The sequence below is a fragment of the Galleria mellonella genome, unplaced genomic scaffold, assembly GCF_026898425.1.
Source record: "Galleria mellonella isolate WM207_F2 unplaced genomic scaffold, CSIRO_AGI_GalMel_v1 utg99, whole genome shotgun sequence".
NCBI classification, from domain to species: domain Eukaryota; kingdom Metazoa; phylum Arthropoda; class Insecta; order Lepidoptera; family Pyralidae; genus Galleria; species Galleria mellonella.
Window position 1 is genome coordinate 2,476,949 of NW_026442184.1, and position 23,498 is coordinate 2,500,446.

Sequence of the window (23,498 nt, forward strand, 5' to 3'; positions counted from 1 at the left end):
TAGCATATATCCATTAACTCCCTGTGATATATTGGTCATAATGAAATGTATAGTGTCTGAGGGTAGTCAGAATTGTTTCTAATTGCAATTTGTAACGGATATTTATATTAGTAAAGGAAAATTAAGAGGTTGAAGTTATGAATAAAATTTATCGTGCTAGATACCTACTTAAATACACAGCTATATGTTTTGGTAAATTATTAGTTTTATGACACGATACACATGTAAATATGAATACATAATTTTTTTACATAGTCGTAAAATATTCTATTCATTAAATACAAATGGTCCAATATTACTAATTATATTATGTTACAGTATATCAACTACGTAAATTGTCTCACTTATTTATTACATATTGCTGATACGTCATATTATTATATACGTTAAGAAATACTGTATTTCTTACTTAATTTATTTAACTTATAACATATAATATCATAATTATCTAATTGTTTTAAATTCTCTCAAAAATTGGCACATAATGATTACAATATTTATAAAATAGAAATACCAAAGTTTACTGATTGGCGTCAACGTACGATATTTAGATTCTAAATTAATATGACAGTGTTAATAACATACAAATAAATACATAATAAAAACAATTTACATTAAAATAGAATTAATTTTTACATAAATATATTTAATTATTCTGAACATCCATCGGCAATATTAAAGTGTAATTAATTTTTACATCATATATCCAACACATTTTTGGTTATTTATAAAAGTTAGATCTTCAAAGAAAACGAGAGAGAAAGAATAGAAAGAAAAGAATTTACAATATTTTTAATGAAAATAAGAAATAAGTAGCTATTTTTATTTTTGTGTAATTAATTTGTGTAGTTAATCATTTTTTACACATTAGAGTTCATTTACACGACCGAATTGATTGACTCGAATACAGTTACGAGGGAAATTAATAATGTATATATAATTAAGATTTCCCATTAATTTATACGGGTATTTTGAATATATGTGAACTATTCACATGAGTATTAAAATGTCGGATGTTTTTCCAAAAATTCCAAAATATATAGGTATATGCACTTAATTGTTGCATTTTTATGTAAGTACATATTTAATTACTTGTGTAAATTGTATAATTCTGTATTTCTATGTGTTCAACTCGTGAGAATCTTTAGACATCAAACAGGAGAGCTAGAAAGCGTTTTAATGCCAATGGTGATTTAAAGGCCTCGTTAACTATGGTTGTTCAGAAATTGAATTCAGCTACGTTCAACCGACATTTATATTGAAATGGATCCAACTTTATTTCATTAACTTTAATCATGTCATAGCATCGTGGTGGAACACAATTTGTTATCAATACAAATGAAGTTAGTTTAATAAAAAAAAAAAAAAAAATTAAAAAAGTAAATTTATATTATAAAGGAACAGTAGGGGACTTGATAATAAAGTTCGCTTTTCAAATAAGTTTTCTAAGATCAACGGTATTTTTTCTAATTCAATATCCTGATTCTACAAACAAGATGAACATTTCTGATTGATGCCTGTAAATGCAACCAGGATTCTTTCACTTTCTAATCACTTAATTAATTAACGAGTAATCTGATATTATTGAACAAGTTTCCTTAACAAATAATAGCATTAGAAGTAATGTAATACTAACAATTTTATAACTACACATTACGAGTATAATAAAAGAACTATTACTCGACTGAATGCATGCCTATAATTAATATTATCATGTATAAAAAACACTAACTAATAACAACACAAACACTCAATTGCGAATAATCAAAGCTCAATGAATATTGGAAGATATGCGATGAACATGTATTGTTCGGAAAACTTGTATTTTTGACGTTGGCACGTGAGGGCAAGATCACAATCCTCGAGCAACGTGCAAAAAGTTACTTGGAATGATACTAAGTTTGTTTTCCCTAGACATTCTTATAGGTCTTACTTTTAACATACTATCAGGTCATATAAAGAGACGAGAAAGTTTAAATGAGACTATTTTTTTTATGTAATAACATTAATTTCTTGTGACTAAACTCTCTTTATATTCGCTGTATCTTTAAAGACTTTAAAGAACAGATTAGATCAATAAATTGTATAAGAAAATTATTCTTTTTTTTACACAAAATATATTGTACACGTGTCAAGCATACCTCCTGATATTCATTGCTTTAAGACGAACACTTAATTTATTATAATACTACACAGTGATCGGCTGTCACTCATGTGGTCTCTAGACGAACACTGGACCGTCGTTTTCCACTCACAGAACGTGTAAATTCTCACAGTTTTTGAACTTTGAATCTTCCTTACCGAAGATCCAGGTGAGCATCTGACGGGCCTTCATACTGGCTCGGACAACGCCGCGGGATTTGTACCAGTGCGCTGGTGAGGACTCGCGCCCACCATCCGCTGAGTATTGCTGCTGTTTTAGCCTGATCTGGTTTAGGATGCCCACCAGTAGTTCGTCCACATTGTGGTTAATGCCCACAGACACTTCGATGAATTTCGCCTTGTAGGTACATGCTAGGCATTTTCCATCTGTTGAAAAGATAATCGGTTTAAAACATTGTAATCTTTTTTTATATACAACTTAGAATGACAAACAAGCTGACGGCCCACCTGATGGAATGTGGTAACCGTCGCCTATAGACAGACATGAGCAGTACCATGGACATAACAGAGTATAGTGTTTCGCCCTTGATACCCCCATGCGTTGCCATTCCTGAGGACTCAGGTGTTATTCTTCTGTAACCTATAAGTTCATGCCATATCCCACCCTTTAAACCGAAACACAGCTATGCAAACACAACTGCTTCACGGTTAAATTACGAACGGGACAGAGGTGTTTGTGTTGTATGTATAATTTTTTTTTCTATTATTTTTTAAGCATGGAAATGAAAAAATATAATTCAAGAGTTTTCGTACTTTCAGAAACTTAAATATTCTTCACTTACAGTTTCTGAAAGTGTTTACTTAAAGAATCCATATTCAGATATAAAAATATTTTTTTTTTTTACAAAAAAAACTACTAATTTCGCATTTTTTTCATAACTATTTAATTTTAGTAAATCTGCTAAATAAAATATACGGAATCATTGACACAAAATTGTAGAAACTAAAGATATGGCATTTTAATTTATGAGAGCGCAAGTAGGAATAATTGAAAACATAAAATAACAAAGTATTCTTTATTCAAATACGAAAAATAATTTGACAAATCAATTTTCCGTTAAAACGTGGGTACAAAATGGCGTCGCAACTGATGTCGTTGCTTCTTTCCCGCCGGGAAATCATTTAGTTCCCGCGTTTAATACCGGATAATGAAGGGAGTGGATCTTTCAACCAATCTCTTGGATAATTAATTGAAATTGATTTATAAAAAAGTATTTCTTATCTATGGATAATTACCATTTACTATTACAGGGGTTTAGCGTTCAATTAAAAAGTAGTTATGAATGAATTTGATTGAATTAAATCCTATTAAATAAAGTTAAATTAAAACAGATTTAATTTATTATTATTTCATACTTTATTAATTAAATTAAGTTTAATTAAATTAAATTTAGTTAAATTAATAAATAAAAATAAAATATAAACAAACTATAATTAATAATTTTGTATTGGACTGATTATGCCAAAGTTATTTAAGTGCTTTAACAACAATATGCTCTACTAATTTATTACGACCTTTGTAAGATGTAAAATGTAATGAATACTTGAATGCGTTTCTGCGGTTTCGATAGAATTCAATTTTAAAGCGACAAATGCACATGTCAAGTGCTTTCGGACTCCAGGGTATGCACTTAATAACCCTCCCTCTTTTCCTCTCCTTGGATTGTTTAGTTTTTCAAAAGAAAGAAGTTCCCAATTCATTTGAATTTTTTTTGGCCATTTTATATACGAGTAATTACATTGCCAATTGCGAATCCATTTTGACAATCTATAGGGTTTTTTAATGGATGATAATGGATTGGTAACCCCGCCTGTGCTAACGGTATACGCTGTCGGGGCACCACTGAGGGATGATAGGTGAAAATAAAAAAGCAGGTCAGTTAGCTCATCGTGATGAATACATTTGGAATTCAGCACGATGGTTTCCAGGGGAAACCGCATAGAGGTCGACCTGACAGGGTATACTGCTAGCAATGGGACTGGTAGCTCAGATTATTAACAATCCATTCCCCCCCAATCTATAGGGTTTACTCTCGTGTTGATCCGTTACATGTGACTACAGCATGGGGTTCTTTCATGAAAGGGATAAAGAGGTTCCTTCAGGGTCGGCAACGTGAGCGTAATGCCCCTGGTATTGCAGGCGTTCATAGGCTACGGTAACTGCTTACCATCAGGTAGGCCGTATGCTTATTTGCCACCTCAGTGGTATAAAAAAATGGAAAAAATTTAATCTTGAAACAATGAGATGTTATAGATTCTGAATTTAGAAGGTATAGTTTTACAAAAAAAAAAATACAGCTTGAATTGTTACAAAATTGTTTTTGTAATGTACTAGCAATGTACTTTGTCAGGTCGACCACCAAGTGGCTCCTTCTGAAAATCATAGGAGTTAACTCCTCGTGAGTTCGTCACATCACCGGTGTAGGAAGATCAGGGTAACGTCACGTTTGACCCTGATCTTCCAATACTTACTTCCGTACTCTTTCAATATATTCATCGCTTAATAAATATTTTTTCTCAGTGTACATAAATAAAAAATAGCTCCCTCAGTCGTGGTAAAACCAGTTATTTATTTCCCTTCAGTAACTTAATTTTAAATTATTGATTTAAAATTAAATTACAGAACGGGTTTTATTAAAATTTCAATGGGACCAATCTGAAAGTATATCCTTTCAGATAAAAAGGAACTTTGTAAATTGGTTCGTAAATAACGGAGTTATGAGGTAACAAATATTGAAAAAAAAAAAACAGAATCGAAAACCTTCTTCTATTTTTAAACAGTTGGAAATAAGTTTGTTACTAAAAGAAATTACTCAAAAATAGAGATATTATGATAAAGTCAGAGGTCAGTATTACATTTAAGCCTTCAAATTTAATCACTTACGAATATCACGGAAGGATAAAAATACAATATTTTATGTTTACAATAATTACCTTGTGTTGATACCGCCCTGCTTCTCGCCAGATCAATTTTGTTGGCGACCAGCAGCGCGGGCCTCGACCTCAGCATGTCGCAGTCCAGTAACCTGGCGAGCTCCTGCTCAGCCTTTTGGAAGGAAGCCTTATCCACCACAGAGTATATTACGACGAACGCGTCTGGCGGCTCTGACCGGTCAATTTCCTCCTGTCAACACGAGCGTGATTGATTAGGCGCCACAGCGATAGGGTTGTGTTAACCTTTCCGTGGCATTTTGGGACAATGAGATCATTGATTTAGGGATGTATGAGCCGAGAGTGCTTTTGTTATAGAAAAACCATCATTGTATCTGTATTATGAAAAGTTCAGATATTTTTGATACTAGCTGTGACTCGTGGTATTGCTGATACATACATATTGGCCGTATGAACCTAGAATAGAATACGCCATTCCTTCCTTTCCCATGGGTTCATTTGGGCATTTCATTTCATTTCAGCATTTGGCGTTCCATTGTTTCTGCCTACCTTAATGGGAGACAGGCGTGACATATATGTATGTATGTATTCCTTTCCCATGGGTGTCGTAAAAGGTGAATAAGGGTGGTCGAGAGATGGGCAGCAGCGTCCCTTTTAAAACATGTCCAAAGCCTAACTGTGGTTGCCAATCCGCTTGCCAAGCGTGGCAATTACTGGCAAAACCCCCTAGGGGGTTTATGTTTAGCAGTGGACAGTTAAAAGCTGATATGATGATTTTGTATGCGTTAGTTTTAGGTCGTGTATGTATTATTACTAATATTAAAAGTGTAAAAGTAAGTTTGTTTGTTATCATATACCGTCTTAACCGTTTTTTAAGCACTGTAAAATTTAATATACACTATATAATATATGAGACGGGGAAGGTTACTTTTTATCCCGGTTAGTAAACTTCTCCCGGTTATGCGGACGAATTCGGGGTTAAAAACTAGTAGTACATACAAATGGAGAGTGTGTAAATCTTTTGTCGTTTTTGCAATTTTTTTTTTATCGTTTATCGACTCATATTTCTTTGAGGGAAAAGTTCTGTTTCGTTAGTAGAATATACTATATTAAAACGATGTTTAGCATTCTTTCTATAGCTTTTCTAAAAATTTTAAAAAATAATAAAAATTGTGTTGTGTTTCAATTTTGACAAAACCAATCATTTTGATTTAAAATCTAAATTACTTAACCGATTTTGATACATTTCTTTGAGATCATTTACATCGAGTAAATATATCCTTTCAGATACAAAAATAATTTTTCAGATCGGTTTATAACCGACGGAGTTACGAGGTAACAAATATTTAAAAAAAATAAACCGATTTGAGAAACCGATTTCTTTTTGAAGTCGGATAAAAATGAATAAAATTGTAGATAAATCGTACCTTGGTCGTGGTGCAGTTAACGAAATATAGTTCTGATTCTTCGCCGTTCAGCATGATGGATACTTTCTGTTCTGTGCTGTCGATATCTGGAAAAGGAGAGAAATATTTGAGAAAAATTTTTTTAGTCCAATGCACAAATTCTCTCTCTGTAAGCGTAACGATTGACTGGTAGACAATGTCATCAGACAAATATATGTAAAAGAATAAATAAATAAAATTTTAATAAAAAAACATTTTTACGCTTCAATTATTATGGTATAGGAGTCATTAAAAAAGGTGAATTAACCTTTCTGCAGGGTCAGCAACGCGCACGTGACACCCCTAATTTTGCAGGCGTCCCATAAGCTACAGCGACTGTTTACTATCAGACTGGCTGTATGCTTATTTGCCACTTTCGTAGTGTAAGAAAAAGAAATTAGCATGCAATAAATAAACCCAAGATACACATTTTCATTTCTTTTCCAATAAAAAAATATTTTTAAAATGATCCTGTTTTAAAGAGATGAAAGTTCTTTATCGTAGTAAGTAGAGTAAGGCTTAAAAATATAACATTTTAGTATATAGTAAGTACCAGAGGGAGACTTTGTACAGAAATCGTTTGCTTGGACACCTCTGTCCCATTCGTGTTTCTACTGCGAAGCAGTTATGTTTACATGGCTGTGTTTTGGTTTAAAAGAGTGGGATATGGCGTGAATTTACAGAGTACAGAGGAATAGTACCTGAGTCCTCAGAAATGGGAACGCATGGGGGGGTATTATGGGCGAAAAAATATATGCTGTTATGTCCATGGTACTGCTCATGTCTAAAGGCGACGGCTACCACTTTCCATCAGGTGGGTCGTCAGCTAGTTTGGCATTCTAAAAATAAAAATGAACATAAAAGTAAATGATGTACGATTATTTGTAATTGTTTTGTATAGATATTATTATCATATCAGCCTTGGGCGAGCGATGGGCACCAGCGTCCCTCTTAAAACATCACCAAAGGCTAACTGCGGTAGCCAACCCATAAAGCAAAACCCCTAGCAAAACTCCATTTATGGGGAAGGCCTATGCTCAACAGTGGACAGTTAAGGGCTGATATATTGTCTTTTTTTATTATATACCTTTACACTGGCCAGTTTTAGAGAACATGGCCTGCTAAACGACATCGCGATATTGAGTCTCTTAAAAAATCTTTAGAGCAAGCAGTGGCGAAATTTCCCTTGTAAACAGTGCGTAAATCCATAGATTCGTGGCCAGATAGATTAAAGGCCTGTATAAAAGCCAAAGGTGGCCATTTCGAATAGTTTATTTATTTATTATTTGCTGCGATTTTAATAATAAGTAGGTATACATTTTAGAAATATTATACTACTTCATAAAAAAAAAATGCATTTTCATTTGTAACAGAATTTATGGCTACACTAAGTCTTAAGTCGCCATTTTTGTATGCGGAACGAAGTCCTGTATGTTGCGCGCCAAAATCCATTGGTAGATACACAATCCACGTTCTAAATTCAAATGTATTCTATCTAATGTGTTTACGAAACGTTTCACCATTTATCGTTGTTTGCCGAGATCGAAAACGCTGTTTTCAACCGACTTCAAAATGAAGGAGTTTTGTCACAATTGAAGTCTTTTTTGTGAAACACGATCTTTAATTATTTGCAGAGTACTTGAAGAGCTTGTACACAAGTCTATTTGACTAAAGATTATTTCTTATCTATTTTTTAATAATGGGCTTTTTTAAATAGGATGGAAATGGAATGGTAATTCTGCTTACGCTATTGGTATGCTAGTGAGTAGTGATGGGTGAGGATGTATCCTGACGTCATGGCAAACAGTTACCTTAGCCTATGAACATCTGCAATACCACCTGCAATACACGCATTGTCGACCCTGAAGAAACCTCTTTACCCCTTTTTTTAACGAATCCTTTTTTTGAAACGAAGTCTTTTGGAAAAACTACGACAGCTTGCTCATTCCATAACCAGAGCATTCGTGGGAGGAAACATTTCTGAAACCGCGCTGTACGCGACCATCTAGGCTCCAAGACATGAGGATGAACTCCCTGTCGATGGCGAGTTGATCTTTTAAGATCCTGCCGGTACCTGCACGCGTATAACAACGCCAACGTATTTAGTACAAAGAATAAACGAAATTTCCCTTCTATTGAAGTAATAAACTGTTACATAAATCTGGTAAGATAAATCGGCAAGAAAACAAAACATCCTCTTGGTTCGGTAGTACGCGATTTAGCACTTTATTCATATGTCTTAAAACTCATTTCTGTTAGTCCACATAGCGACATGTTTTAGATAGAATCATGTTGTACGAATAGTAAGTAATTTGTATAGCCGGATTGTAATTCAGACGTCTTCTGTCTTGTGAGAATGTGTAAGGAATTAAACTAAATTGATGTTTAAATTGCTTGCTTTTAGGGTTCTATTAATAAATGTTTAAACCATAAACGACAAGACTTCATAGCTTTATACAATATTTTTATGGCTGATATTGGAAAGGTAACCGCATTAGCGTTATCAGTATACTCTGGAGGGGTCTTAGATTTTTTTTAATGGATGCTAATGGAATGGCAACCCCGCCTGCGCTAACGGTATACGCTGGCGTGCCACCAATGAGGGATGACTAGTGAGGATGAAAAGACAGGTCAATTAGCCCATTGTGATGAATATCCATGAAATTCAGCACGATGCATTCCAGGGAGTACCACGGGGAGGTCGACTTGACAGGGTATATCGCTAGCAATGGGATTGGTATTTCTCATTACTAACAATTCCTTCCTCTCGAGGTACTGGTATCATAATGGGTGAAATTGAAATGGTAACCCCGCTTGTGCTATCGATATACGCTGGCGGGGCACCAGTGACGGATAATAGGTGAGAATGAAAGCAGGCCAGTTGGCTCATCATGACAACTTCAACAAATTCTTGGGGTAACTACGGTGGTTTCCTGGGACTCAACATGATAAATAGTAAATTGTAATATTTGAGGATGAAAGCAGATCAATCAGAAGATCCGTCATGATAAATTCATCATCATTTACAGGATACAGAGGAATAACACCTGAGTCCTCAGGAATGGCAACGCATGGGGGGTATCATGGGCGAAACAGTATACTCTGTTATGTCCATGATACTGCTCATGTCTATAGGCGACAGTTACCACTTTCCATCAGGTGGGCCGTCAGCTTGTTTGCCATTCTAAGTTGTATAAAAAAAAAATCAAGAATTAACCACGACGATTAATAGGATTATTGTTGTTTGATTTGTAGAAATTTAGTTTTGTAGTAAAATAGTTTCTGACCATTATAGACCGGCTTTAGTTTGAACCGTTTATTTAATATTAATGAACTATGAAATTGCTTTAATCCTTGGGTTTACTTTAGCAGACAAATACAATGATAGTTCCAATAATTTCGTACTATGGCTTAATATACTGTTTAGATTTGAAGTGTGGGGTATAGCGTACATACATATACATACATATCTGTCACGCCTGTCTCCCATTAGGGTAGGCAGAAACAATGGAACGCCAAATGCTTCAATTCAAACAAACCTCTTTCGACCTTTTGGGGTATAGCATTGATCTTATATTATCAGCTATTAACTGTCCACTGCTGAACACAGGCATCCCCTATAAGGAGGTTGTGACGGTTCGCCTATAGTACAATAGGTTTAATACCATAAGTACATAGGAAAGAAACAGGGGTTCCTATGGGTGACCGCTGCGAAAGCTGAACTATTTAATATAAACAAACTTTAAAGTCAAGGTTCACAATAGTATACAGAGAAGACGTTACCATATATGAAATATTGACACAGAAGGGAAACTCCTTTGATGTGTTTCCAAAGTGTAGTGGACGTCACAAGAAAATTAAATAAATTAAACAAAAATATATTATATTTTATATTAACCAAATTATAGTTTACCTTTTTCTCATCAGGTGTAAAAAGGATGCATACAACACAGTTTAATAAGGTTTATGAGAGCCTTTAAAGTTTTATAAATTCGATAATCAATTTAATAGAAAATACCAAAATACGTTAACATATAATTAAATTGAATTTAAAGAAAAGTTCAGTTCGAATAATAGGCTAAATCTGATTATTGAAATATCTACCCTTCGGTGACATAATCTATGACATTACTAGATGAAAAGAAAAAAAAAAAAAAAGAAAAAAATGGCGCGGGAGTCGTGTTTTAAGGAACTGTGCAATAAAATAAAAAAAATAACTAGGATATAGATCTAGGAGGGACTGGTTCGATGAAGGGGTTTGAGATCTTAGTGTATCACTATGGATTAAGTGTGTGAAATTAATCAATAGAAGACTGGAGAATCCGGTGAGCTTGTTCCATTTATTATACGTAGTTAGATTTTTGACTGTGATCACAGGCAAAGTCTATACTTAATATTTTTCCCAACAACTATTAAAATACGTATTTAGTCGAGTCCATATACCTTTAGGTAATGCGTATATCGTTAAATGCAATCACATTTGAACAAAGTTTACATCAATATAATTTACGTACTTACGTTATTCTACTCATATACAAAATCCAATTATATGGTCGTTTGATAGCACTTCATCAATTTGATTCAATGTTCTAATTGTCCAGTTTTGGAAAATACTTATTGAATCAACTATTGAACTATTACAATACTAACTAGTTTCATATCTAGTTATTATAAAGTATTTATTTATTGAGGATAATAGACTAAAGTGACTATGGTCTGGTCTCATTGCTGGGGAAACAGCCATTGATGAGAGAGAGGGGTTATTGAGTGGTGACCCTGTAAATGCAAGTGCGGTGTGGGCTACCTCCATTGTTTGGAGTGACTGTTTTATGTGTATTGTGGGGCCGTTCCTTGTGTCAGTCGGTGGAAATTGCCTGTGTTCAGTCGTGGGTTGGTGATGGTTGAGACGATGATGATGATGAAATATTTGTATTTATTACACTATTACAGTGTTGGTTTGGAATATCTGTTCATACTTAACGCTTCATGGTGATGTGTTTTTATACCATTACTCGGTCGACCAGATTAATGATTCTTAGTCTATATTTGATTATCCATGACTACATGTGGGATTTGTTTTACACCAGATGTACAAAGAGACAGCTTAACTGTTGCAAGTGATATTATGTGAATGTAATACTTTTAATACATTATTAATTGTGTTACTAGATAAATTCATGTGACTGTGGGGTGTTTATGGTAAACAAGCCTGTATTGTTTAAATAGATATTTTGTCTTGATTTATTATAAACTTTAATATTGATTTTATTGTAGTAAGCAAGCTGATAATAACAATTCTGTATGTATTACTGGTTTCTAATAATATTTAATTATGCTGATATTATGGGTGTGGATTTATTTCCTAATGGTAATAAATGTACTAAAGGATTCTCTGACTATAGTTATTCTTAACTAGGTATGAGGTACAGTATAAAATTAGTATTAAATGACAAGTATAAGTTATGTATTTTACTCATATTTAGGAGGAAAGTTGTCATGGCGATAAGGTTTGTATGTGTGTTGTTTGTTCATGTTATATTGACTAGACAAGTTCAGACAGGGTTAATATTAGTGAATATTTACTGGATTTATATTTAATATACATGTTTTGAATATTTTATGGGAATAGTATGGAGATATACAAGTAGTAAAATATAATATTTGTATTTTATAAATTTAATTATTGAGTTATATGTTTATGTCAGACTGTATCCAAGGAGATATTATCCTATTAATATCAAGTTAGGACAATTACTTTAAATATTAATAAAGCAAACACTAACACTGATTATTCACTTCTTTAATAAATTTACATTAGAGGTTAGAAATCAAATAGATAGCATATTGGGAAAATCTTCACCACACATGTATTTGAGGAATGTTCTTGAGAATTAGTACTGTATGTATATATTATTGCAAGTACAATTGTAATAAGAATGTTAAACTTCTAATCTTCTGTTCATTCTTGAATTTGAAAGTAAGCTTGGCTACTGATATGAATGTAAAACTGCAGCATTACTGGATACTATTAATTATTTCTGGTGTAAACCATGATTATTTATGTCACTGATAATTTAGTTGTATGTTACGGTTGATATATGATGATTTTATATTTAATTATATTAAACAAATACAAATAAACAAACTTGCTAGTATTTGTTACGTTGACAGTCGTGATAGATAATCAAAATTCAATTCAATACATCAATACGTCATTCAATACGTCATTAATGTGACAGATGTCAAACAAAAGGAGATTATACACGTTATGATTCTATATCTAAGTCTATAGAAAATTTATATAATTTTCTATTATTTTATAATAACTGTAGGGGAAATATTGGAATTATTTATATGAGAAATTTCACTTAAATGATATGATAATTATTTAAAGACCTAATTTCTTAGGGATTTAATCATGATGATTTAAACACTAAAACACTTGTTTATCTGAGAAATCCTCTTAGTAAATAGGTTTACTAAGACACTAAAAGGAAGTAGATATAGTATAACTATAGTACAGCTACAATAATTGTATGGGACTTACTGTCCTTTTTATACAAATATATATTTAATCTATATCTTTCACATTATAATTATGCAATATATTGCCTCTACTACTACAACATACACAAATAGGACTTATTGTCCTTCCTATATACCTATATATAATAATTGACCTAGCACTTTAATGTGTAATTTATCAGTACTTATGACAACAACCAATTAGGACTTATAGTCCTTTCTATAAAGCTACATAATTATTTAATCTGATTATTTCACAATGTGATTAATCAAACCTCTACAAATATTACAAAAGATCTCTATTACTCTCAACACAATAATAGCTTGTTGGACTTAGTGTCCTCAAACTTATAGAAAACCCAACTGGTTATTTCACGAGACGTTGTTAACTTGTGATTAATCAGTGTCTTTTAAAGGACTTATAGTTCCTTTAGATATATCTCTCTGAATAAATAATTGGTTAATTCACAATGTGGTTAATCAACAATAATATTATACATAATTGACTGGACTTATAGTTCATTCAATAGCACTCATTACTTTTAGTAGCTCTCGACCTATGGGTTGGACTACTCGTTCTTAGGCTCTGGCCTAATCAACAGATGTAACTTGAACCTTGAGTATTCTTGGTATTAAGTAAATAATATTAAATTGACAATGCTATGTTATGATATAGCAATTATCAACATTATATGGCTTGGCCAATTCCAGGGTGTGGAAGGTATCCCCTATTACACAAATCTTCATCTCTATCGGACTGTCTTCACAGGTGATCTCTAATGTCACATTATAGGGCCGAAGGGTTATGTCCCATCAAAGTAGGTTCTGGTGTCTGGGTGATCTCGCTTCTTGGTCTGATCTCTTGTGGAGCCGAAGGGAAACCCCCATTGAGTAAGCTCGTAACAGGGTGACGCTGGGAAACAGTTTCGTACTGTTAGTGGGTGATCTCTATGACGCCATATAGGACTGAAAGGGTCATCGCCCATGAGTAAGCTCTCGTGTCGGAGTGATCCTGGGATTTCAGTTCCGATCCTTTTGCCTCTGGCAAACACCAATTTATACTGGAAGCATCGTGGGGCTGGTGGAGCCACTGTAATGTTGAAGTAAATGTACTTATGTTTGGTTTGGAACTGAGAATACTCATTCCCTTATTACCATCAGAGTGCATTAATAAATAGTAATACCCTTCCCTACCTTTTTTGGAGGAAGAGTTATAGATAGTTGGAAAGTCTTCCACTGGTCCGGGCGTGTGAGGGGCCCGACCGCTCCCCCATTTTTTTATTATTACAGTTATTCTGTAATTTACTATTAAATTAATATATTATATTCTAACTTCCTAGTTACATGAATTATAAGTATAATTCATTAATTATTCTTAATCCTTAAATATTTATCAATCATCTTCATTATTTAACTCCTATCATATACCAATTAAAGAACCTTTTGGTTATTACACACACAACGGGTCCTACATGTCTAGACGATCACACATTTATTTATTTGGCCAAATGATCAAGTGTTCTATTATAAGATCTGTTCAATATTATGTATTTATTGTAAGGGTTTATATGATTCATAGGTTGTTTGGGGTGTATAAGACAATATAGGTATGGGGTTATATTGAGAGTGTTAGGCCTTTCTTTAGGGTAGATTTTCATTATATTTTCATAGATTTCATTAGGTAAAGCCTTCGTAGGCTTTTCTTAGGCTTTGTAGGTTTTCCATGTGTAGCTTAGTTTAGAGGGTAGTTATTTTATATAGGGGTGCAAAAGGGGGGACCATCACAAGGTGTTGCTAGTTGCCACGTTTGGCAGGCGGAACAGATTAGTTAGGAATGGCAAGTACTAAAACTATGAAAGTTCGCAGTTTGAACGCCGAACAATTAACACTAGATTTTGAACAGTAATCTAATAATTTCTGTATCTAACAGTTTATATATATATATATATATATATATATATATATATATATATATATATATATATATATATATATATAAATTCCGCTACGAATTAAACAAAATAATTCTAATCAAATATTTTTTTCTAAGGAGCGTCTCTATAGACATTTCGACTTTTAAGATTCATTATAAACGGAATTACTGAGTCTGATCCGAGACTAATACCGCATTTAAGACTTTTTTTACTAGATTTTGGTGGTTTCTCGTGAAAGCTTTCTCAAGTTAACGTAATTATAAAAAAAAAAAAACCACAACGAGACATTATTAAACAATATTTAAAATGTTTAAAAGGTTATTTAAGGTCGGCATTTTTTTAAAGTAAGTGTTTTACGAAAATGGTCTTAACTGCTAGTAATTTTAAATACCAATATCCAATACAGTATAATAACAAATACTATAAGCTGATTATCTTCAAATACCTTATTGAGTAGTGTTTAGATAGATCGCTATGGGATGAAGCAATTAGATTAATGCCTGTAAACAAGGATAGTATTTCTTTTTTATACAGCTTAGAATGGTAAACAAGCTGACGGCCCACCACCTGATTGAAAGTGGTAACCGTCGCCTTAAATCTTTTGACGTATTCCGTATGAATTATGTACAAATAAAGATTTTACAATACAATACAATTTTTGGTATGTTTATTTCGTTGTTTATGTTTTTGTTTCGATGTCAAACTAAAACCGCATTGCACAAAATTTTTGTGTGTGTTTGAAAAAACGCAGCTGTGAAAACACGGTTTTCACAGCTGCGTTCCTGAAGGTATAATTTAAAATCTGGCATGTGTTTTACTTTGATACCCCATCTAGTAATGGTTACCAACTTCCAAATTCTACACGCATGAATTTGCAGGCGAAAACTAATGTCCTTCGCACTAAACTTTAAAGACGTAAATTATATTACCTTTCTACAACTCAATCCAATAGGATTAGAGCCCATATCTCTTAGCAATTCGAAACGAGTGCGTTCCCAGTTACCTTAACCACGGAAGGAATACCAAATTTGTAGGTAGCGGAAAATTTATCGACCTTTTTCGTAGTTATTGGCCAGCTGTGCTATTTATATTTTTGTTTGCATTTGGAAATTTAAGGTTAATTTGACCATAAAATACTTTTGTATTTATTTTTTATTTTTATTTATTAAACATGGCAACAATGACAAAAGATAAAAACTTTAATTGAAACTCTCTGCCTCTTTCTGCTTTTAACAGTTTTATATATTTTTTTTATTCAACTTAGAATGGAAAACAAGCTGACGGCCCACCTGATGGAAAGTGGTAACCGTCGCCTATAGACATGAGCAGTACCATGGACATAACAGAGTATACTGTTTCACCCATGATACCCCCCATGCGTTGCCATTCCTGAGGACTCAGGTGTTATTTATCCGTACCCAGTAAATTCACGCCATATCCCACTCTTCAAACCGATGCAAACACAACTGCTTCACGGTTGAAACACGAATGGGACAGAGGTACCCAAGAAATCGACTTTTGTACAAAGTCTCCCTCTGGTATATATCACTTTATTTACTCAATTTAATGTGTGTAAATCTTCCTTTAAAAAGAATTACATGATAACCCTGCCTTTTTTGTTAGTTTACACTGACGACATAGTAATGAGGAATGATTTAGAAAAATATATTATTTTTGTTTTTATTTTCATTATTTTTTCTTATTCTACCCGCCATATATTTTTTTTAAATATCTCCCATGTACAGACTTCATTTACTTATAATTTTATTATATTATTATTATATGAACTGTTAACTGTTCACTGTTGGACATAGGCCTTCCCCATAAGGGGAGTGTTGCCAATAGTTGCCACGCTTGGCAGTTGGATTAGTCACTGCAGTTTGACTTTTGGCGATGTTTTAAGAAGGACGCTGCTGCCCATGCCTCGACCATTAAGTTCGTCGCCTCTTACGACATCCACGGGATAGAAAAAGGTGGTCCATTCTATGCCGGGACCATACGGCAATTATTATATTCATCATCATTCTAACTTATGTGCATGCAGAGGATCTGATAAAACCAGTTTTCTAAAATATTTATTGAAACACAACACACAACACACACACACGCACACGCACACGCACACACACACACACACACACACACACACACACACACACACACACACACACACACACACACACACAAACATTACAAATTATTATATATATTTACTAGCTGACCCCGTAAACGTTGTTTTACCACTTATTGCGAAATGTAAAAATCGCGATTAAAAGACAGGGGTTGATCGTAAAACGATGAAAATTTAAAGTTGTGTGCATTTTTTAATGCTTAATCATAATAAAATAAAAATGGAAAAATTTGTTAAAAAAATAAAAAAAAAAATTTTGGGGAGGGTCACCCTTATCATTAAGGGGTATGAAAAATAGATGTTGGTCGATTCTCAGATCTACCCGCTCTACGCAATATGCACACAAAATTTCATAAAAATCGGTAAAGCCGTTTCAGAGGAGTTTGATAACAAACACCGTGACACGAGAATTTTATATATAAGATATTAAAATTATATATATGTTAATAGTTAATAAATGGGTTCCCCAGATACAGGCTCGACCCATATGGGGACCGTTGTTAATCAATTTTGTAATTCACTGTTTGAAATAAAGATTATTATTATTATTTCAGCTATTATCTGTCCACTGCTGAACGCAGCATAAAGTCTCCATAGATTGCCATAAGGAATGGTTCTGAGCCACCTGCCGTTTGTCATGAACTGGGACTCGTAGACTGTCTCTTCTTACTATTTTTTTTTAATGGATGATAATGGAATTGTAACCCCACCCGCGCTAACGATATACACCGGCGGTGTACCAGTGAAGGATGATAGGTGAGGATGAAGCAGGTTAGTTAGCCCATCGTGACGAATTCAACAAGAATTGTTCACGATGGTTTCCAGGGGGAAGCACGTGGAGGTCGACCTTATAGGGCATATTGCTAGCAAGGGGGCTGTCAAACTCCATTGCTAACAATTCCTTTCCCCCCAAGGTTTCTTACTATTAGGATGGACACAGTAACTTAGGACATCTTTCATATAATACGCCCATACTCTAATTGGTTTGGATATTAGCTATTATTCTTGGGACTAACATATTGGTAATTGAATTCTGAACATGATTAAGCGACACATGTGCCGGAGGAGGGATCGATTAGCGATATAATTAGCACTTGGTGCCTACAATACGTAGGTGTCAGGAAGGAGAGGGGAGGTATTGTTAGTAATGGGGAGGTTAGTCCCCAATGCTATCAATATACCCTATCAGGTTGTCCTCTACGCGGTTCCCCCTGAAAACTATCGTGATTAATTTATCTTTGAATTCGTCACGATGGGCTGACTTACCTGGCTTTTTATCCTCACCTATCACCTCTCACTGGTACCCCGTCAGTGTATACCGATAGCCCAGGTAGGCAAGTAGGTAGGATAGTAATAAATAAATATGTTGCATAAAATAAACTTGATTGGATCTGAGTTTATAGTATATGTTACTAATAGTACTGTGTTTATATTGTGACATATCGTGTTGTGAATTGGTGTGGTGTATTGAACACGTGATTGCCTGTCACACGCAACAGCTATAATCAAAGAGGTGAACGGTCGATGTAGTTGGTTTAATATGATTCAGTACTCGTCGTTAATTATGTGTGGATTTATATTTAACTAGCTCCTTGATCGCTACTTCATGTATCAGATGTAGGAAAATCAATGACGTAGATCACTTATAGATGACGCATCAGTTTTAGCGTGGAGCAGAAATGAACATACAGATAGATAGATCGACAAAATATTTTATAGTGAATAGTTAAACCGTTTAGGTGCTAAGAAGTAACAAACAAACTCATGTTCTATAATATCAGTAAAGACGTAGCTTTGGTGTCAACAGATCTATTATTGTTGTCGATGTATCAACTTTCTTATCTCTTTATTTATTAATCTCTTTCAGATCAGAAGATCTGAATGAATAAATCGACTATTATACTTATTCATTTATTTAACACTTTATTGCACCAATATTACAGATCTTGTTGAAGGATATTCAATAAACAGAGTGTAGTACAAAAGGCGGTCTTATTGCTAAGCAATTTCTTCCAGACAACATTATGGTGGTTATAGGATAGTTATAGGGCCACATCCTTATCTATTTACTTAAAACAATTTCTAAATTCTATTATGCATAATACTAAATTATAACTTTATCAAATCAAGTGTTTATTGTAAAGACCTACGTAAATGTCAGACAGTAGACATGTCCGTTCATACGGGTCGCGTGTAGATATGAGTACGTTTCATGAATTTGAAACCATAGTGTAACCATAAAGTTGATAATCCACTGACTTCCGTTGTAGATTTGTTACTATATTTGTACTTTTACAACAAACATTAATGTAATATAATTATAGATTATTATTATTTCGGCGGTTAACTGTCCACTGCTGAACATAAGCGTTTTTTTTGTACAACCCAGAATGGCAAACAAGCTGACGGCCCACCTGATGGAAAGTGATAACCGTCGCTTATAGACATGAACAGTACCATGGACATAACAGAGTATATTGTTTCGCCCATGATACCCCCCATGCGTTGCCATTCCTGAGGACTCAGGTGTTATTCCTCTTTACCCAGTAAATTCACGCCATATCTCACCCTTCAAACCGAAACACAGCCATGCAAACACAACTGCTTCACGGTTGAAATACGAACGGGACAGAGGTACCCAAGCAATCGACTTTTGTACAAAGTCTCCCTCTGGTAAGAAATGTTTCCACCCACGTTTCCCGTAAGGGGAATTTTGTCGGTAGTTGCCACGCTTAACAGTCGGGTTGGCAACCGCAGTTAAGCTTTTAAAGATATTTTAAGACGAACGCTGGTGCCCATCCCCCATCCTCCTTTAGTCGACACTTACGACACCCACGGGAAAGGAAGGGGTGGCTTATTCTATGCCGGGACCGGATACGGCGAATTAAAAATTATGCGCCATAAAAAATACCGACATCAATTGTAACAAAACCTGTTATTTTGATCTACAAGCTAAACTTTCAGTAGTTTAGGTCTTTAAAACGGATTTTGATAAAATTTCTACAAAACTAATATGTAAGATTTCTTTTTTAAAAGAAAAAAAAATTCCAAATCGGTTTATAAGTGACAGAGTTATGAGATAAAAATTATAAAAAAAAATACAACCGAATTCGGGAACCTCCTTCTTTTTGTAGTTATAGTTAGTAATATTATATGTCGTATCTTTTGGGTAGTGAACCACCAGCTTTAAGGCTCCTAAAATTTATCACGTAGCTCGTTGGCGCAGCGTGTCGATACTACTAGCGTTATCTAGATTTATTTTATCAGTGGCGTGATTGTTTCCACGAAATATCTCGGCATCTAGTCGCTCGACACTTACTAATGTGACATATCAATTTTATTTCCGCTCCGGGAAAAGTTTCCGTACGTGAAATGTTCTCGTATATGTATATATTATACCTCTCCAACCAAAGGTTGCCTGGAAGAGATCGCTTTTAGCGATAAGGTCGCCCATTGTTTTTTCATTGTGATTATTTCTTGTAATTGTTTATATTTATAATAAGTTTACTATTGTAATCTTTTGGAGGAAACAATAAAGAGTATCTGTCTGTTATTTAACACATTTCGCGTTTGTAGGTTCTACATATTTGATGGTAAATCTTTACGGAGTGTAAAGGTACTTTCCTTTATGATTAAATTATGACTTATTAGTGGGCGTGGGTCATTAAAGTCATGGGTAATCTCCATAATATTCAACGGATTTTTTGTTTTATAGATAGCCTTAGATATGATAAAGAACACAATTCATCATTATCATATCAGCCTTTTACTGTCCATTGCTGAAAATAAACATCACCCGTAGGGGATTTTGCCAGAAGTTGCCGCGCTTGGCATGCGAATTTGTAACCGCAGTTAGGCTTTGGAGATTTTTTAAGTGGGACGCTGCTGCCCATTCCTCGCCCTCCCTTAGTCGTCTCTTACGATACCCACGGGAAAGAGAGGGATAGCCTATTCTATGCCGGAATCACGCGGCTTAAATAAGACAATTACATGCCAATAATGATGATAATAAGTTTTAAAATTGGAAAAGTCAAACATAAAATAATTAAAAATAAATAAATAAAACATGTCATAATTTAACATTGGCATTTATTTATTTATTTATTTATTTATTGGAAAACCAACAGCTTACAATTTATAGCTTAAAACAATAACAAATTATCCATATAAAAAGCCAATAACAGGTTTTCACTGACTTAGCGATATAAATTTGTCGTGGCTAGAGTAATTATAAAATTTAGAAGGAAATAAAAATAAAAAACTACACTATAGTATATCATAACAATAGTTACTAGATTGTGTGTGTGTGCGTGTGTGTGTGTGTGTGTGTGTGTGTGTGTGTGTGTGTGTGTGTGTGTGTGTGTGTGTGTGTGTGTGTGTGTGTGTGTGTGTGTGTGTATATGTGTGAGCTCTTTAAATGGGTATATGTATATATATGTTTCAATGGAAATGACAAAATAAAATTAGAGGTTTTGAAGAAATATTTCAGAAAGTTTTTTTTTATAAGTTTGTTTTGAAGAGTATGTAAAGAGATCCACTTCTTTAAAAAACTTATTATAAATTGACATTATACGTGCAAATATAGAGTTTCTACCATAATTTGTATTAAAAAAGGGTATTGAAAATAACGGTGTTCCACGCACACGACGGCGAGGAACATAGAATGTGATGGAGTTAAGGATGCGTGGACTATCAATATTCCCTCTGACAATATCATACAGAAATGAGGCATCCAACAGTTTGCGACGTTGGTCCAAAGTGAGAAATCTATAATATTTGCAGCCTTCTTCATAGGTCGGAAATCTATTCTTCCGCTTAAAGTTAAGGTATTTAACAAAACGAGATTGCACCTGTTCTATTCGATCCTTATAGATTTGGTAATGAGGTGACCATATACAACTAGAATATTCCAAAATGCTACGTACATAAGCAAAATATATTGACTTCAAACACTGTATGTTATCAAAATGTTCACAAACACGTTTTATAAAACCTAAGTGTTTGAATGCTTTAGTCACAACAATATCCACATGTTTGTCCATTAAGAATTTGTCATCAAAATATACACCGAGATCACGTACAAGATTGACACGATGGACAGGGACATTATCTATGGCATAATGAAATACAATAGGAGTCCTACGTCTAGTGAAACTAATAACTTAACATTTGTTATGGCTTATAGTTATTTTATTTCTTTTATAGAAATTACTTAGCGAAATCAGGTCATTTTGCAATTTATAACAATCCGAAGTATTTTTTATAACACGGTAAATTTTTTTATCATCGGCATATAATAAATGTTCAGAATTATTAACACATGTGTAAATATCGTAAAGATAGGCATTGTAAAATAAGGGTCCCAGATGTGATCCCTGAGGAACACCAGAAGGGACATCAACAAAATCCGATCTAAAACCTCCTAATACAACTGCTTGAGATCTATTAGAGAGATAGGAAATTATCCAACGAAGAAGATCACCGTGTATACCCAACTTATTCAATTTTTGTATAAGTATACCATGGTGTACGCGATCAAACGCCTTCTCAAAGTCAGTGTATACCACATCCACTTGTCCCCCGCTTTCCATATTTTTCAAAACGTAGGATGAGAAAATAGCTAAGTTGGTTGTGGTAGATCTAAACCTAAGAAAACCATGTTGATTATCAGTGATGTTGTGACTTACTGTGGGATAGATTACAGTATACACAATTTTTTCAGCGACCTTACTAAAACCATTTAGAATGGATATATGTCTATAATTTTCAATTTTAGTTTTGGAACCTTTTTTGTGGATAGGTACAATAAGTGCTTGTTTCCAAATTGAAGGAAAAGAACCCTCCCTTAAGGATCTATTAATAATTATAGCAAAAGGTCGTGATAGTGCTTTAGCACATTTTACTATAAAATACGGATGTACTCCATCACTGCCAGCTCCTTTTGTTGCATCCATATTAGACATGATACGAAAAGCTTCACCTTCAGTAACCTGTACTGATTGAATACAATCCATGTTACCAGGTAAAGGTATATCGTTATTTACATTATCAATGGCTTCTGTTTCATTTAGGAAAACACTGTGAAAAAAGTCATTGAACCCTTTAACTATTGCAGCTCCCTTGGTAAAAATGCCAAAATTTGATGTTAAAGTTTGTGGGTACGAATTATTGGATCTTTTAGATTTTACGTAGGTCCAAAATGTTTTTGGATTCTTGGTGATTTGATCTTGTATGGAATTTGTATAGTTTTTATAGCACACCTTCTCCTCTTGATGGAACCTTTTTCTCAATAGTGAAAATGTATCATAATCTCTTAAGTTATTGGTTCTCCTCCAACGTTTGTGAGCCTTTGCTTTATCTTTCAAAATGTGTATCAGCGATTTATTATACCATATCGGATATTGAGTA

General features: G+C 33.9%; 1 protein-coding gene across 1 annotated transcript in view; it reads right to left on the reverse strand.

The window, feature by feature from the left end:
- Positions 1-995: 995 nt before the first annotated feature.
- Positions 996-23,498, reverse strand: part of LOC113515912 (GTP-binding protein REM 1) — a 201,155-nt gene continuing 178,652 nt past the window's right edge. The window contains exons 3-5 of the mRNA XM_031912733.2: positions 6,483-6,568; positions 5,098-5,287; positions 996-2,529 (exon numbers count right to left, since the gene is read on the reverse strand). Coding sequence (XP_031768593.2) covers positions 2,252-2,529; positions 5,098-5,287; positions 6,483-6,568 — 554 coding nt within the window. The 3' untranslated portion in view covers positions 996-2,251. The remainder of the gene's footprint in view (positions 2,530-5,097; positions 5,288-6,482; positions 6,569-23,498) is intronic.